General features: G+C 41.5%; 1 protein-coding gene across 1 annotated transcript in view; it reads left to right on the top strand.

Annotated features, from left to right (window-relative positions):
- Nucleotides 1–3,725: 3,725 nt before the first annotated feature.
- T265_04245 (hypothetical protein) overlaps nucleotides 3,726–17,541 on the top strand; it is a gene marked incomplete at both ends in the record, with an annotated part of 26,361 nt that continues 12,545 nt past the window's right edge. The window contains 2 exons of the mRNA XM_009168938.1: nucleotides 3,726–3,838; nucleotides 15,030–15,477. Of these exons, the coding sequence (XP_009167202.1) occupies nucleotides 3,781–3,838; nucleotides 15,030–15,477 (506 nt within the window). The remainder of the gene's footprint in view (nucleotides 3,839–15,029; nucleotides 15,478–17,541) is intronic.

The raw sequence follows: 17,541 nt of genomic DNA, 5'->3' as shown, positions 1-17,541 counted from the left end.
AAAGTAAGATACTACTGAAAATACAGGGCAAGGATATAGCCGACTCAAAGGCAGATAATAACGCAACAACAAACACACAGGAACCAATAAATTCGTGACAGTACAGTATCTCAATCAGCCAATCACCTTAAGGAGCAACGGATAATCTTCAAAGGCAATGTAAGCGTTTGCAGGCAAGAAGGTAGTACAAACCCAGCTGCGGAGTGGTAATGCTCATCCGTATAGTGACGAAGTGTTTGCAAATCAATTGTCAAGCTCGGCGAAAAGGTCGAAAGCCACCTGATCAAAAACGAGCAAACCCACCCAAACTACCAATACGTCAACACAATACCAAATGGCAGATTTATCTTTCAGGAACGTAGCACTATGTCAGTCGAGGGTATCACTACAAATCGACAGAATTTTCGGCTAACTGAGCGCTCGTAAATAACAATCTCGTGGGCATTATCCGTTGCTAGACAAAGCGGATGGTGTTCTTTTCAACCTACCGTATCCAGCGTCAACTAGTATGGATTAGTTTATGATATAATGGAAAACCATGCAATCATAAGTGCCTTATTATAACCTTCAGTCGCCAAATTAATAGCTGATAAACTAGTAGAAGAATGGCACGTTTTCAGGCAATAAGATATTTGTTCACAACTAACCGTATTTTGGCAGTGGCACATGTCAATATACAGTTTTCAATGGAGACTGCACCCGATTTCAGCTGATTTATGGTGAAAAGCCGAAAAAATTGTCCAGTTGTTTCATTTTTATTTGGAATAACCATCATTGAGCATCTCACGAAAATACAGGCTGTTTTGAACACGTGACAACCGGCAAGTAGTTCATGATGGGTGATCACGAGCAGTCGCTCGTGGCCGAACGGTTGAGTGTTTATGCTGAAAAGCTGGAAAAACTGCGCAGCTGTTTCATTTTCACAAAGAATAATCACCAACGTTAATCTCACGAAAACCCAAGGTGTTTTGAACACGTGACCCACCGGCGAGTAGTCTGGCAACATCCACCGATGAGTGATCAGCAGTATCCTTAATTTACACGAGCAATCGCTCGTGGCCGAAAGGCTGAGTGTTTAAACTACTAGCCGGTAGGTGGACGGTTCGAAACACCCCAGAGTTTCTTTGGATGCGCAACCCTGACGAATCCCAGTAAGAACAGAACAGCTGTACAGTGCTTCTAGGCCTTTCAGAATAGATTAGGCTTCTCGTACAGGGTGAAATCGCAACTGAAAATTGCACAGTCTCTTCAAACTACTATCAATAAGCAATCTTTTTGCAACTTGTTAGGGACTATCATCCACAGATTCAGACTATTAGGCGAAAGCGCAAGTGAACACGATGATGCCTTGCTCGGAGTTGTGCGGGCGGCTATACAAACCTGCGTTTAGATCAACAAAACTGACAGCTAGTTGTTCACGAATGTTCACAGTAGGAAATATGCGGTAGCGCCCCAACGAATCGTCACCCTCACCCAATTTTGACCGTTAAACTGCAATCCCGTGAAAGAGGTCTTGCACCACCTATTAACCTCTCAATAAGGATCCATCTGAATAATCCTGAGACACAATATTCGCACAGCCCACCGTTTCTATTTTCACATCGGCTTGGTGTCTGAATAAAGCTATGGGCACCTCCTTGCTCCACATGAGTGATTTGGAGTGTCATTAAATGATTTTTGTCTGCATGGCACACAGCTTCTGCACGGTTCTCGACCCGTACTGATGATACTGGCTGTGGCAGGTCTAGTTTGATTCAGGTTCCTCCCAAAAGGAGCCGCCTTCATTGAGCCTTTGCAGGCTTAAATTAGGGATTGGCGATTTCTGTCTTTTCAAAAGGACATAGGTGTGCATTTCTATATCTCGGAAGACCTACTGGAAGGGGTTTCTCTTGCGGGTTAGTCCCCTTCTAAAGGAGGGTTTCTAATGGAGCATGGCTTTTGAGGTACGTAAGGAGCCTCATCTGAAAATCGCTTCCTCCAGAGATGGAGACACGGTACGCTCTCGGGAAATTAGGATCGCTGTGACGCCTGAATTGGAGCCACACTACCTCCTGATGTTGCTACATCATGCTTGACAATATCATCATCCAGAGTGAAACATTGGAAGCAATTATGAAGACTTAAAACAAATGTGAACAGCACTGGCTTTACAGTTTCCACAGCATTATAAAAATAGCCACAATGAGTTTGTGCAGAAGGGTGAACCTGAATTAAGGTCACTTGTGCGACTCCAGTTAGCGAAATGGTGACTTCATAAAGAAATTGCGCTACACTGATGGTATCCGTGAAGGCCGAGTACGATATTTACGCGAGAAAGAGCTAGGAAAAGTACAAATTCCATAAAGGAGGGGTTTACCAGTAATTCACAAGCCGCACTGTGTGATTGCAATGTTATCAAATTATGAGGTTCGTTCCTTATTACCCGGCCCTTACGGTCGATTTCTCCTGTCTGGAGAAGATGATCCCCCAAATTTGATCAGCGATAGCCTTCTAGAGGTTGATTTCTTGAAGGTAATACTACTACTACCAATACCGCAGGATGTGTTCACGCTACCCAGTCTGAAGGTCTTGAAACTTTGGCAAATGCGGTTAGATTCATTTTTCGATAATTTGTATCTATTCCGCTCGACCATTGGAATCGTTGTTATCTGGTTACAACCGCCCGAAATTCGGTAACTATTAAATACTTCAGGGCACTGCAAAGAAAGATAACTTTCTTGTAGGGTTCAAAAGACATTTTTATTGGCCGTGATGGACCAACACAGAAAATGTGGTAGCCGGTAAGATCAGAAGTGAAAATAATGCTAATTCCATTGGTGAGAAAATGCAAGTCCAAGCGTCTGTTTGTTGGATTTTGTCCCGTAGACACACTAAGTTGCTTGTTTGTCAAAGCTTACAGGATGAACGACGTGAAAACCTGATCCTCCATACATGAAGACTTCTGCTGTTCAGCGGGATTTACCGACCAGTGAGTCAGAAATTATGCGTCTCGTATTCGTTTTGATTTCCGACTTAACTGAGATAAACAAAGTGACGCAGATTGTATTGCAGAGTAATATGGTGGTGGGAAACAGACACTTTACAAAGCCAAAAGGAACACATCTTCCATGGTTGGGAGCAGATGCAACAATTAGAAGACAGTCGTCTTGCTAAGGACCGAAACCATCAGGATGGGGTATTGGGTTATTGTAACAGGCAAACTAATCATAATGCCAAATTGCGAACAGTTTTCCCGGTTCAGATGTGACCGATCACATGCAACCAACATGCACGGGGAAATAGTGGTAAAATTCGCATCGCGAACCAGTGCAACACTACTGAAGAACTTTAATAGGAGCGAGATTTGAGTCCTGGTGTGGACGCACCAGAACAATCGCTCCGGATGAGAGAATGGACTGCCCGAAAGACAAAGGTGAGAACACAAAATGTCGTTCATAAGTTACTCTAAATAATTTTTCAAAGAAACAAACAATAACACTGTCCTCCCTCCTATTGTTTAGCAGTTATTCAGAAACAATAGGTTTTCGGAATTCGATTGAGGACGTTAGTTGGTTGGTTGGCTGTGGCATCAGGTAACAAATCGAAATTCATCATTTTCATGTAGAAACAATTGTTTCCCTTCTGTTGTCATGGTGAAGGTTGAGGTGAATGGTGCGTACGTGTGAGTCGCAAACACTTTGGACGATTGTGTTATCTTGATGAGACATTTAAACGTGGGACATTCGTTCAACCAGGTCAACGGAAGAACAGGATAGAATCAAGCGATCTAAAGTCCCGATCATGGGTGGAGGTGAAACCGAAGTGACGAAGCCTGAACACGTCGAGGATTCGGACAAAGGTGAGTTTAATCTTCAAAACGTCCTCCGAATTAAGCCCGAATTTTGAGGTGTGCACCGCTTTTTCACCGTTTCAAGCAGTCGCATTAACTGGAGGCTACTTAGTATGCTCAAGTAACAGCAGCCGAGGGAACGTTTAAGCTTCATACACTACTGTTAAGAGATTCGTACAGTAACTTCATCATTATCCAGATTTTAATTAGGATGATAGACAGACTTGGGAGAGCTTTATAGAAATTCAGTCAAACGAAGATACTTTGGCAATTTGCGTCAATCAAAGAATTACAACCTCTCTTAGATGCGGAAGCTTTGAGCGAATTAGCGCCCTCACTTTTTTCGGGTGGGAGAAAATTGGCTGCAAAAGCACTGAAGCCAAATACAGTTAGTAAATACCATTAATTTTTGAAGCCATCATTGGAGGTGGGAGTTTCACAGGTTCGGTATCATCCCTGACAAATGATTATCCCTTAAACAGAATATTGTGGCCTTGTGGCTACGTTCGAGAACCATTGGATGTGTCAGTCTGAGCTGACTGTAATTTGGTTTCAAAACAGAAAGGATTGACGCGGTGGCTTCGGATAAACTGTAGGACGCGTGGCTACAAGCCGCGCTGATTGTCCAGGAAGGTCTCCACCCATTCACACGACGAACTAAAAGATTTACCATAACTCTATCTAAAGAAAGTTCGGGCCTTAATTCATCATTGTGTCTTACGGATTCCTCAGTCAAAACCCTTGGGCAGACATTTTAATTCCAAATATGTCTCTCAAACCGGAAAAACGGAAACGATTCTGTCAACAAAGCTGTCCCCTACCGTACGCGATTCTAGGAAATGTAGCATGCCACAGAAGCTTGTGCTGTACTGTACGATGGGCTAGTATTATCCCTGTTAATACCATAGTCCGTATAAGTTACATTATTAGTGGATTTCAGTTAATAAATTTACTGCAACTGTGAATACCGCTGTGAATTATCGATGGATCAAAAGATTTTGTGACGCATCAAAAGATGGGAATAGTCAGTGTTTGGCCAACAGACATACGTAAGTGTTCACATTAAAAGCAGGGTGAATTAGAGGATAATTTATGCTTTTCTATCTGAAGAGACGTATACAGTGGTTGTAAAGATGGGGCGTACAGCCTAATCGAAGTGGATCACGTAGAGGGCTAACCCACCAATTCAAAACGATTGTCTCTGACGTTATCTACTCGTCATTTCACCGGATGTTACTCCATTGCAGTTGTGATTGCCTTTATATCACTCCTCGATCAACCCCAATAAGCTATTTTTGAGTGTGCTAAAAACATTCAAGGCACTAAACGTAAAGGCAAAGTGCATCGCGACTCGTTTGATGAGCTTTGTTGCCAAGGGTATGGTACAGCTTCACGATACCTAGATGGTTACGTATACAGTTTATCTGGCGGTTCTAAATCCGATGACGCGCTCCACATCTCAGAAAATAAGGCAACGTTTAAGTGATTCTGGTCACACAACCAGATTTGTGAACCATATGATTAGTACCACCACTGAGGGACACCGTTCCTTTTTATTCGACTTTATCTTTTGAGCTCGAGATGGCTCACTGGTTAAGGTGCGAAGGTGCTGAACGAAACGTCCGTAGTTTGAGCTCAACCTCGGCACCTCGAATACTCCATTCTAGGCCTGGAAATTCAGGCAGTATCTTAGTCCCTAAGCCTCTTTCCGGGGCTGCAAACCGAAAGGATGTTACAGTAGACGATTTTGTTTTTTTGTTGCTGTGTCACGAGAGTGAAGGCTCAGCTACGAGTGAGCATTGGAAGTGAATGCGCGACCCGTATACGATGCAAGCGACGGAAGTTCGGGCTCATGATCTGACACTCGCTAGAGTATTACAATCTCCGTGTTACGAGAAACTGCACCCCATTTTAATCCGTTTTTGCATTTCACGGCTAGATCGGATCGATAAGTCTGTAAGCAAAAGTTGCTGGCTAATAACCAAAGTGTGCCTGCTAATGTACAAACATTTCTGTCAGGATTGAACGGACTTTAAAGTTTAAACCAAAATCCATTTTTAGGGTAGACCCGTGACTAATGAAAGCCAAGCATTGCATTTGTCGAAGAAACTTGATGTATATTCAAGTGGCCGATCTACAGCACAGTTAGGCCAAACGCAGCGATGTTTGGTGTTGCGCGTTAGGATTGATTTTGCGGGACTGATTTCACTGAATAGAACCCCTTTTATTCTCTCGGCAGTGCAAGGAAAACTGAAAATTCTGAATTGAGATTTTTTCTGCGAGTGGTACCAGTCCAGGCAGAAAATCTAGGAAGTCCCGCATGACTCTCTCATTTCTTCTGGGAATCCTCGGCAATGCGCACCTCATGAAACTCCACGGCGGTCCCGAACTCACGTACTCCCATCTAGTAGGTTGAATGCAACTGCTTGGCTGTGAGCGGCGGATCAGCAGAATGAATTTCTCTTACTAAGACAAGATAACATTAATCCTAACTTCCCGTGGACATTCAATAAGTAGAGACATGGGAGGAACACCGCTCATTAGGACGCTGAAAACCTCCGACAATATGCGACAGGTTTCGCTCCATTGTTGACTAAACAGGAATAGTAACCGAATTTCCGTCAACCTTATGTTTTACTTAAACGTAAACTAAAGGAACTTTGCGAAATTCAGTCATTTGTGCTGATTCCAACATGAATCTCGTTTATGTTATTCTTCAAACGAATGTTCTGAACAAAGGCTGCTCCAAGTTTCAGCTAATACGGTATGCGAGATATCGCAGTATATTTTGTTAGAGATACTGCTGACAACTTTTTGACAGCCAATGACCAGTTTTGGCCTTTTTGAGGCTCAACGGGTAGACGCAGTCCTGCGATTTTACTACCTTTGTGTTTTACTTGAACCCAGGTGCTTAAGTGATGGTGGTTCATTCACAGGGAAACAGGATTGTACTGAGTCATGTGGTAACGTTGTTGTCGAAAGAACTCATATTAACCAGGTTTGGTTGGATCCGCCGTCATTTTCTTTTCATAAGAAGTCTTAATATACGGCACAGGAAAGACTAAATCATGACAGCGAAGCGGGGTACACCGTTGGAAGTGGGACTTCCAAAAGTGAGAACTCCATCCAAATTGGCGTACAATCGTTGCGGAGTCGGACAAATTGGGAAGGGAATTTTATCGGGCAAGTGTTATGTATATGACAACGAATCAATCGTCCTTGAACTCTTCATATTTCACTGTTTTCACTACGTTTTGCTACATCTGCTTTACCAAAATTCAGCAACTGTATTTATGCAGGGGAAGCTATCCATAGAGGTCATCCTCTGGATGACCTCTTCCAAAGGTCATTCTTTGGAAGTTCCAGCTACGTTTAATCTTACAAAGTTCTGTTTTACTGGTCGTTTTTTTAACAAATGAAGCTATATCTCAGAAGAGAGCAATTTTCTCCAAGTTTTTAGTTCAGCACCTTCGATTTTACCATGAAAGCAAAGTCTCCTTTCGTTTAAAATGTATTACCGAAAGCAGCAGATGTGTCTTATCTTCATTTATCACCAATCTTGAACTTGTTAAACAGTAAAACAACTCAAATACGAGAGATATATTACTTTTTTCTCTTTGTTGATCTCAGAGACAGCTATACCCACTTAAGCAGTGGCTACAAAGATGGCTGAGGTCTGCCCAAATAAGCCCTTTTGCCCGGGTAAAAAATCATGCAAAAGCGAGGACACTGTAAACAAGTTCTGTGGTGGAAGCCTTACCTTTAATTAGTCGAATTTTTCAATAAATTTCTAGAGCGCGTTGTCCTAAACAAAAGTCAACGACGGAAGTATATTGCGGTGAGCATTGCTATGTACACCCCTTGATGGACGGTACCATTTTTTTCCTAGTCATATGTGCAACCCAACGCACAAGTAGCGACAAGATGGATAACACTCTGTTAAATAAGTGACCGCAACCCGCTTAAACGTAGTCATGGCAACAAGCGTGCTTCTAAGAGTTTGTTCTCATGGGCTTCACCGAGGTAGGTTTTGGGAAGAGATGGACCGATACAATAGTCTGACACTTGATTTGCCTTATAGATGACCCTCAGTCCTTTTAGGAAGCATACGTATGCCGACTGTTATCAGCATTTCGATACCGCTTGACTGTTGCAGTTAGCAAAAACGAATTTGAAACAATGGCCCATCAATCAACAAACATTGAGTCCAGTATCGCCCCTCTTTGGTATAGTCTCATCAGAATAGTCACTCCAGAACAGGAAGGGGACTGTTCAAAACAGGGCGACTTGAATCCAAACTGATCCCTATATCTTTCAGGTAAATTGTTACTTATTCTCCATGGCATCACAATAGAATATATAAGATGGAACTGGGTGTGGAAATATTGTTTCCAAATGAACAATAGTGCTTGCTACATGACATGTGTTGAGTTGTGGGCATTGTACACGTGCACAAAAATCAGTGAATAGACAATGGGAGAACAAGTAGGTACCGTTTATGGACAAGCAATGTGTCAAAATGTTGGTTACTAGGGCGATTATTTATTTGGCTGTTGATCAGAAGACCTCTTGAACTGCAAGTAAAATTCCAGGCTGGGCGAATAGGCTGATAGCCACATAATCAAGGACCTGGGTGTTTTGGACTAGATTGAGACATCTACTGGTAGAATGATTTTTTGAGATGCTGATGGAATATGAAATGATTACGGTTTCTGAAAACCGTCATAGCTGTTATCATACAGGTTCTATTTGATTTTACAATGTGCCATTTGTTCATTCTGTCAATGAAGTGAAAACCCTCCGACTGTAGGGTTTAACTAGAGGGACCAAGCCTAATTTTCATCTTTCAACAGGTGATCTCTATCGAGCACGAACTTCCAAAAAATTGAGAATGCTTTTTAGGTGCACATTTTTCCTTTGCCTATTGTGCACAACCAGCTCGCGGTATTTACATGATATCTGGATAGCAAGCAGGTTTTAGGCCACGCATCCGCCCAAACCTCAGTTGTTTCTTCTCACTTTAGAAAGTTTCTTCAGTATAACTGCAAAAGCTGCCATTTCCTCGGCTCTAGTTTTCCTTAGAAAGTCTTTGAACTGTAGCTAGTTTAAATAAAATGCACCTTTTACTATCCATATTAGTCGGTAAAGAAATGATGAGGCTCCATACCTTCGAAGTGAGGACTTGGTAGCATCTCGAAAGCATTAGACCTGCCGGGCACATTATCTTTGATATTTTCCGAGTTACAGTTACGTGAATATCAGCTCAAACATTAATACTGGGCGATAAAATCATTATTCATTCTGGATAATTTGATTGCGATGTACAGTCTATCAAGTCCAGGTTTTTGAGTAATTAAACGAAGAGGTATCAGGAATAGGTAAAATCACCAGATAGAACACTCCATCTTACTCGAGCGTATTTTGTGACCTAACATCTTCGAGCACAGATGATGGGAAATAATAGATTAGGGAATCGGCTTCACAAAAGTTTTGTTGTTTTCATGAGCAGGCTGGGACGATCCACCGTGCAATTGCACGTGCAAAGGCCGAGTTCTGGATATAAGCTAGAATGAGAAGAGGCTAGATTTGACCGGAGTGATTGTAGAACCACTGCCAACTTTGTCACTCTGCGAAGTAAAACGCAATCGCCAATGCACAGTAATAACTATTTTGTCGTCTTCGACACTTAGCTGTAGCGCTGAATCAGTTTCGTCAAAAGAACAGAGGAATCAAAACTTTGTTTCTAACGTGAATGGAATGACGGACATGTGGAGTTCAAGTTTGCCTGATGAAACATTGGGCTAACCAACATGAGAATTATTTAAACGGCCAGTAGTCGGTCATCATTTGTCATCAACTCAGAATGATATGAATCAACCGTTGTTTCCTACTGTTAGGAGTAATTAGTATTGCATTGAATTATCTTAAAACATGTGCTGAGTGTTTCACTACTGGTCACAGTTTGCAGTCTAGTTAGGTCCTAACATAGAGCTCGAACCCTATTATGCGATACGATGCTACTGATTGCTAAATTGAAAGTAGTGGAGACCTTAACTAAGGTTCTACATTAATCAATGAATAATAACAATCAGCTTATGAAGAAACGAAGATTCCAGACCGCTCCTATCTGCATTTCTAACACATTCTTTGATACTAGATGCAAGAACACTTTCTTCCCTCATTTCAATATGTAAACGCTATTGACCCTATCGAAATTTTGCTTCAAAGTAGAGGATTTCAAAAGTTTACTCGAAAGATTGTTTGACTGCGTCCTGATTTTGCGCAAAACTCCTGATGAAGTTTAGTCCATTTTAAAAAGTTTGAGGGTTATCCTTTTGTGGAATGCTGCCGGAACACAGAAGCAAAACGTCAGGTGTGAGTGATTGCTATAAACGGGATCAACTGAGTGCTAAGTGCTTCTAACAGCTGACGACTAGTGTTGAAGAAACCCTGATCGGATAACCAGCATCACCCCGCTCTCCAGTGTAACTTCGAATTTCCTTCAACATGATAAGTATTCAGTCTAATTCTTTTCACCCAGCCTGGAGACTCGCGTCAGAAACCGGTCAATCAAAATACAGTAAACAATAGTAACGCTAGATCGGAGACGATATACCCGTAAAATTGTGCATCATACATCAATATAATATCAAACAACACACTAGCAGTAAAATATTGTATGTTGTAATATACATTTGACACACCGGCGATGACATATATCATATAGTTTTTGTGTTAAAAGCAACAACACAATAAATAACGCAAAAAACGAACGTCCGCCCAGTTTGTTTAAACCCATCAGACTAAATCCAGTCCTCACTGCAGACAGCACATTGTTTAAAACGACCACTGCTCAGTGTGGTTGGCTTGAATTTCGAACTTTCGAAATTTTCAATTCTTTTGAGGTGGAAGTCGCATTAATGTGTACGCTATAAACAAACACAAATTAAACGTCTTCCAGCAGCCTCTACAATTGAGTCTTTCTAAGTGAGGGATTGTATGTCTGTCCAACCTTGTTGACACTGCCAGCTGAATTCACGTCTGCCTTGTAAAATAACTCTGGGAGTGCAGTACCGGTCGCCATAACAATCTCAAAGTTTTCCACAAACAAAACAAGTTATGGGGCTTGTTCACCATAGAGATACAGATTTGTTGTTGAACGAAAACAAATAAATTCGTCCGATTGCAAACCGGGACTTCTACGGATGATTTGTCACTATGTGGTCCTCCTATATTCAGGTAAGTATGGTAATCAGTGGTGGTCTTCTAAGAACGGGAGTCTTATTCGATTATAGAAATTAGAACGGGAGTCTAATCCAATATAGAAATTAGGTGCATGCCTTTGACAAACTCAATTTGATTTGTACATATTTTTCTGTTAGTAGAATATTGCAGAATAGTCGGATAAAACTTGTTTGATCTCCTAACTGGCAGTCTTTGAGCGGCTAACACGGAATGTTATCCTTTAAACCCTTTCATTTTGAAGAAATGTTTACAGAACTGCTTTGTTTAAAGACGAAACAATAGGGAACAGTTCGCATATAATCAAAACAAGAAACTACATTTGTAAAGGTAAACACACATCTGCAGACTAAGTTGAGTTTAAGAGAATTATTGCCTGGATTTTGAGTTCACAATATTCTTCAGATTATTCTTACATCGAAGCTGTATGGAATTTTAGATGACAGGGAATTAACCCTGTACGTATCTCCAAGTTTAAAAAAACACGTTGATATCTTGATCATCATCTCTGCTAAAATGCTATGTGGCTGTTTGGAAACACTTTCAAAGGAAAAAAATTGTAGCTGAGGGATAAATTTGGGGCCCGTTTCAAAAATGAGTGTTTATTCGTATATAAATCCGGTTTGATGTTCGAGTAAAAAGAAGAATAAGAATATTCTTACCTAATGAGGCTTCTATAACTAGTATCGTTTCAAGAAGCAGGCTCATATGGTTTGATCGTGTTTGTTCCTCAGAGTATGCTTTTGCTCAGAGTGTGACAGGAAGAACGAATTCGTGAACGATGAAACACAGAATGCATAGCTATTGTTTTCTGCGTCAAAGGATGTTCTTACTTTCCTAGGGTGCAAAAGCTGTCATGCTTCAAGCTAGAAGGCATCGTAAGCTGGAGACGCTGCAGGGCTTTAAATGGGTAGGCTGTTGATTCCAACGTACCGTGCGCGTTAGTACATTTCCCAACTTGTGCTCGTTTTTTTTCAAATTACCGTCGAGATGCTCTTCTTCAGCACACAGCGCCGGTCATTTCACACGCTACTTGGAATAATTAAGTAGCCAAAAACTGGGGGCAAATTTTCATTCTTCTGGATCGGCTGAAGTCCTTTCGACTTTAATGAAATAAGATAGAAACCAAACGAAGAATTTTCATCTTAATAGCATTCTATTCTGTAGGACACAGGGTTTAAACCCCACATTCACGACATTACCCACAGCAGGAATTGTGTAGGCCCTATAAAAGTGAACGAAGAATCAAGAATTTGGTGCGAACAGTTTTGCTGTGTGAGATCAGCGGTGGTTGCTGTCTCACGTGGTGTAGATTTGAAAGTGAAAATATTCAGGGAGAACATGCAGTGTTTATCAGCTTTCAAACCTCCAATCTGATCGACGAAATCAGAACTGTCTCTTGAGCTCTTTATCGATACTTCTCTCCCGATTGGTTCTAACAGACTGACAAGCCATTCAGCCAAAACATGGTAAGGAGAGTTAGACATATCGAGGATGGGCCTGAGAGGTAGGCCGGGTTTGGGCACTTTCGAGGGACCATAGAGCCGAGGGATCGTTGTGCCAGTGGGGCGGATAAGCTCGAAAGTCTTGGTGTCAATGCTTCTGGATTGTTTAAGACGTCTTTATATTTTGGACACCGCTCTTTCAATCACATGCGACTTGTCTTTCTCGGATTCCATTTTCTTAAATTTGGATCTGTCTGAGAGGATGGTAGTCATCTTATCAATGTAGTTGGACCTATTCATTAAGACCATTCCCGAGCCTTTACCTGGCTTGGACAGTAACAATTGGTCGTACGAGTCCTTGTTCACCAACAGAACACTCACTGAGACAATAAACTATGTTTGTGACTTGATTGAATGTAACGGCAAAGATATTGGAATTCTCATCTCGGATCTTAAGGAACTCCTGATCCTTTGTACCTACAATGTTAAATTTACTTTCAACAATCAAATTTATCGAAAGAAGTACAGGGTCCCGGTTGGGTCTCCTCTAGGTCCCATATTGGCAGATTTTTTCATGACCAAGCTAGAGATCCAAAAATTAGACTCACTCATTGGACGGTTTAAAATTATATCGTCGCTACGTGGACGACATTTTCGTACTTGCCGACAAAACCATCAGCACAACAGACGTACTAAGTAATTTCAATTCAGTCCATACTAATATCAAGGTCACTGTTGAATCAGAGCAGAACGGACAGTTAAGTTTCTTTGATGTCAATGTTAAAAAGAAGACTGACAGGACCATAGAACTCAAGGTCCACAGAAAGCAAACGTGGAAATGCCAGTGAATTCACTTTGATAGCTTCGTTCCGTTGCAAGAAAAACGTAACCTAATTAGATGCCTGACTGGGAGAGCAATGAAAATATGCTCACCCGGCTGCTTAGAAGAGGAACTAAAGTTCTTGGGATGCACATTCCTGCAGAACGGATGTCCTGAAAGGTTCGTACCCAAAACTATGGAAGCCGTTAAGCCCAAATCTACACAATGTTCTGTTAGGAAGAAGCCCGTATACATGAGGCTTCTATTCAAGGTGACTTGATTGCTGAACTAATCATCAGAAGGCTTAGACACTCTGTTGATGCGACATACTTGGCCGGTAATCTATGTTTGAGCTTCAACTCCAACCTCACTATCAAAATCCGCTTGAAGGACATATTGCCACGTTCTACGACCAGCTTTTCTGTGTTTTCATTTGTATGCTCGTGCCGAGCATCATATGTTGGTCGTACGACAAGGAATTTGTCGGACAGAATGCGAGAACACAATTCCGAATCTCTGAGTGGTAGTGGGAAGAAACCAGGCTCAAGCGCGATTGCATCACATTTGGCCGAAACCAGTCATCTCATCGACAAAGAGCATGCATTCACTATCACATACCGGGTACCTCTAAAGCGATCACGACTGGTACGATTCAGAATACTATCGATCGCAGAGGCGGTTGGAATCCGAATGCTGGATCCGCAACTTTGCATTCGAAAGAAACTTATGCGACTTCTGAACTTGAACTGACCTACGAAACATCCGGTCCCACAAGTCTGTCTGACATTGACGTCACTTGTCTGATCCCATGATCCATTGACCTATCCCTCATCCAAACCCCGCTTCCTTTAATTCCTATTTCTCTAAAGTGTATGTAGCCCGATCTTAACCTTATCCACGTGATTTCTGCTACCATATAAATTTGTGATGTATTAGCCAAGAAAAACAATCGCCGAAAACAAGCTTTGTTCACTACCTTCATTCTTATTCAGAGTTCACCAATTACAAACAATTTGTCGCGCGCTGTTTTTTGCAGGAACCTCCGGTATTTGTGACTTTAGTAGTTGATGGATATGTGGAAATCCGGGGTTGAGTACCTAGGATTTCTTGGGATGAGTTACTTCGTGAACTAAACTCCGTTATCACTGCGTGCATATTCCTTGAAAGGTGCAGTTCGTCAGAAGGTCAGTCGAACCATAAGAGGCACTTGAAGGGGGGTGCAAATGTGGGTACACCAAAACCCAAAAGCACTATTTTTGAGCTTCCAAATAATTTCCTCTGAATTGTGACTAATATTGAAAAACAAATTTTTGAGCTTCCAAATAATTTCCTCTGAATTATGACTAATATTGAAAAACAAATTTTGAGGAGCCAAGTCTCAGAACTCTTAGCCATACAACTAAATGACTGTGAACTCTTTTTACTTTGACTAACGATACAAGCCTTCTTTGGTAACTACACTAAAGTGTTCCCCATTAGTAGAAGAGCGATACACGTAGCTTGGTCTGGTGAGCCACATGACTTGACATTCTTGTTGCAAGATGCTGAAATAAATACACTCCTGAAAGCAATGCTGAAGTACACGAGACAGTTGGTTCAACAATTCTATTGATTTTGAGTTTTATTGCATGAATTTTATAAAAAAGCCTTACTTTTAATCCTTACTACATTTTTATTGTCATTTCTCGTGTAGACAACAAAGACAAGGCAAAGAAGAAGAGCAAGAAGAAGTCTCAGAAAGAACCTGAAAATGCCAGTTTGGAGCAGCAACCACAGGCAGAGGGGGAGCAACCGGACAAAGACAAGACATCAGGAGCTTCAAAAAAGAAGAGTAAAAGGTCACACAAAGAAAATCATGGCGAGGCTACGGAAGAACAACCGGGATTGAAGGCACAACAATCTACTTCTGAGGCTCCGGAGGCGAAGCCAGAAAAACCTGCGGCGCCCACAACACAAATAGCTAAGACGACCACTGAGACAACCGCGGGAAGCACAGGACCTTCCGGGAGTGAGATTTTATTCGTCGATCCTCTGGATGATGTTCATAAGTGCATCAGTTGTGGGAACGCACTACGAGTTCCGATTTTGTTTGAAGACTGTGGACATCGATGTTGTTCAAGCTGCTTGCCAAACGTGCTCAGGTATTTTACTGTAATTTTCTTTGCTTTTCTGTATCACTTCTCGGCTAACCGATGTTTTCCTAATAGATACGGTTTTATTTAGAGTAGGGACGATTATACTCAATCAAATCTTATACTCATCAATGCTCTGCGGCTATTTGAACAGAAATGTTAAAAGTATAGACGAATTAGCCCCTTATCTAGGGAGTTTAGAACTAAATGTTGTCTGTAGAATGAGTCATGTGGGTACAAACCACGAGCTTTTTCCACTTGACAATAACGGTACAATTTACCGAATATTAAAGAATATTGTTGAATTTTGGTACTATTTAACAATAGTAAATAATCACTTTCTTCGAATCTCACGCTAACATTTAAATAGTTTGCATAATCACATGTTTAGGTTCACCTGTCGTTCAAGGATTGATGGAATTTCTACGATGGTTCGCAAGATCGAAACCAGTAATGCGCGGTCAAAGGGTTTTCACCAACCTTGCACACATCACGCTGTCAAGGTCATCAAAGTTGTGTTTTAAAACATATCACGTTAAATTTATTGACTTTGGTAATTTCAGCAAACTTGTTACTGGAAGAAAAACACCTAAGAAACCGATTCTTGTAACACTGCCTCGAACTGCAACCCATCTTCAGAAGAACACAAAACAAAATTAAATAATTGTGTTTAGCTGGTGAACGGGAATTTTTTGGAGCGATCTTTTTCCTACAAATGTAAGAACGTGATCAGATCTGAAACAACTGTGATCGTGGGTTCAATGATACCACGCAAAGATAGTAGTCTAATGTAAGTGAATGAATAAGACAGACATTGTCAGTCTTCACAAAGCTTTCAAACTCTGTTCGCTTCCAGGCGGGTAAAAAATGTGACTCATTGTATTCTTCGCCTACAACAGCGATATCTCGTCTAAACTGGTGGATTTATATCGATACATTGACCATTTGGAAAGGCAGAAATAGAAGTACAATGAAACGTTTTCAAAAATACCTCCATAAACCGTTGTACATCTACTTATGATCTTAGAGTTGTCAAATTTCACGATGTACCTAGGAGAGAGCATTTTCTTGAACGTGGATTGAATGTCAGAGGCTGAAAGTTTTACTCTGTTCTTGGTAGAAAGTTCTGACGGCGTGAACTATTCTCATCGACTAAACCCATTTGCACACAAACTTGGATTTGACGAAAGACTCAGGGGAATGCCAACTGAATCTCTCAGTAGAGCCTTCCGTGAAAACCAAAGTGGTGCACAAGTGAGTGTATTTGGGGAATTCAATACAATTTTCGTTTATGTAGCAAATGAGGTCGGATACAGCATCTATCTCTGGGGCCCTAAGAAAGGCAGAATCGTTCGTAGGCTGTCGAAAAAAATTAGGCAATCTCGTGAGTCATTTTTTTAAGAGTCTATCACACAATCGGTGGCGGTCGTGCATCAAGGCGATCGTCTTCATTATGTAGCTACCCAATTTCCGAACAAAGTGAACATGCTTTCGCTTGGTTATACGTCCCCCATTCTCGTTTCACCGTAACCGAAACTGCAGCAGCTGGAAACAACATATTTATGGTACATGGTTCATAGCTGATAAATTGAATAAATATTCCGAAAATTCCCATTTATAATAAGAACACAGATGGGTCGACGAACATGTTTTCGGCAAGGTATTTTTAAGTCATACAATTGCAAAGGTTAAGAGAGCGGTATTTAACATATTTGAATGAGTATGGTGTCAATGGACAGGGAATCGAGTGAGATGACACTGGCTACCTATCAAAGAACCATTAGTTCAGGTCGCCAATAGGATGACTTGAGCTAGTCAGCTCGGGGGGTGTTGTAGTTGTGTATTCAGCACACGATGCATGTGTGAGGGGAGGTGAGTTGGACCATGGTAAGTACAACACACGAACAAAGCGTTTTTGCCGACAAAGGATCGGGTCGCGATGTCGTATGGCGATAGCTTCAGCCACTGCAATTGTGCGCTGCTGTGCTGATCTGGGTTGGTTAGCCGGCGCCTTGTAAACAACGCGGAAACTTTGGCTGGGTATCACGTTGTGTGCAGTGTCAGCTAAATGTT

Source organism: Opisthorchis viverrini (genome assembly GCF_000715545.1).
Source record: "Opisthorchis viverrini unplaced genomic scaffold opera_v5_68, whole genome shotgun sequence".
NCBI classification, from domain to species: Eukaryota; Metazoa; Platyhelminthes; class Trematoda; order Opisthorchiida; family Opisthorchiidae; genus Opisthorchis; species Opisthorchis viverrini.
Note: the sequence above shows the minus strand (reverse complement) of the source record. Positions and strands in the feature narration are given on the sequence as shown.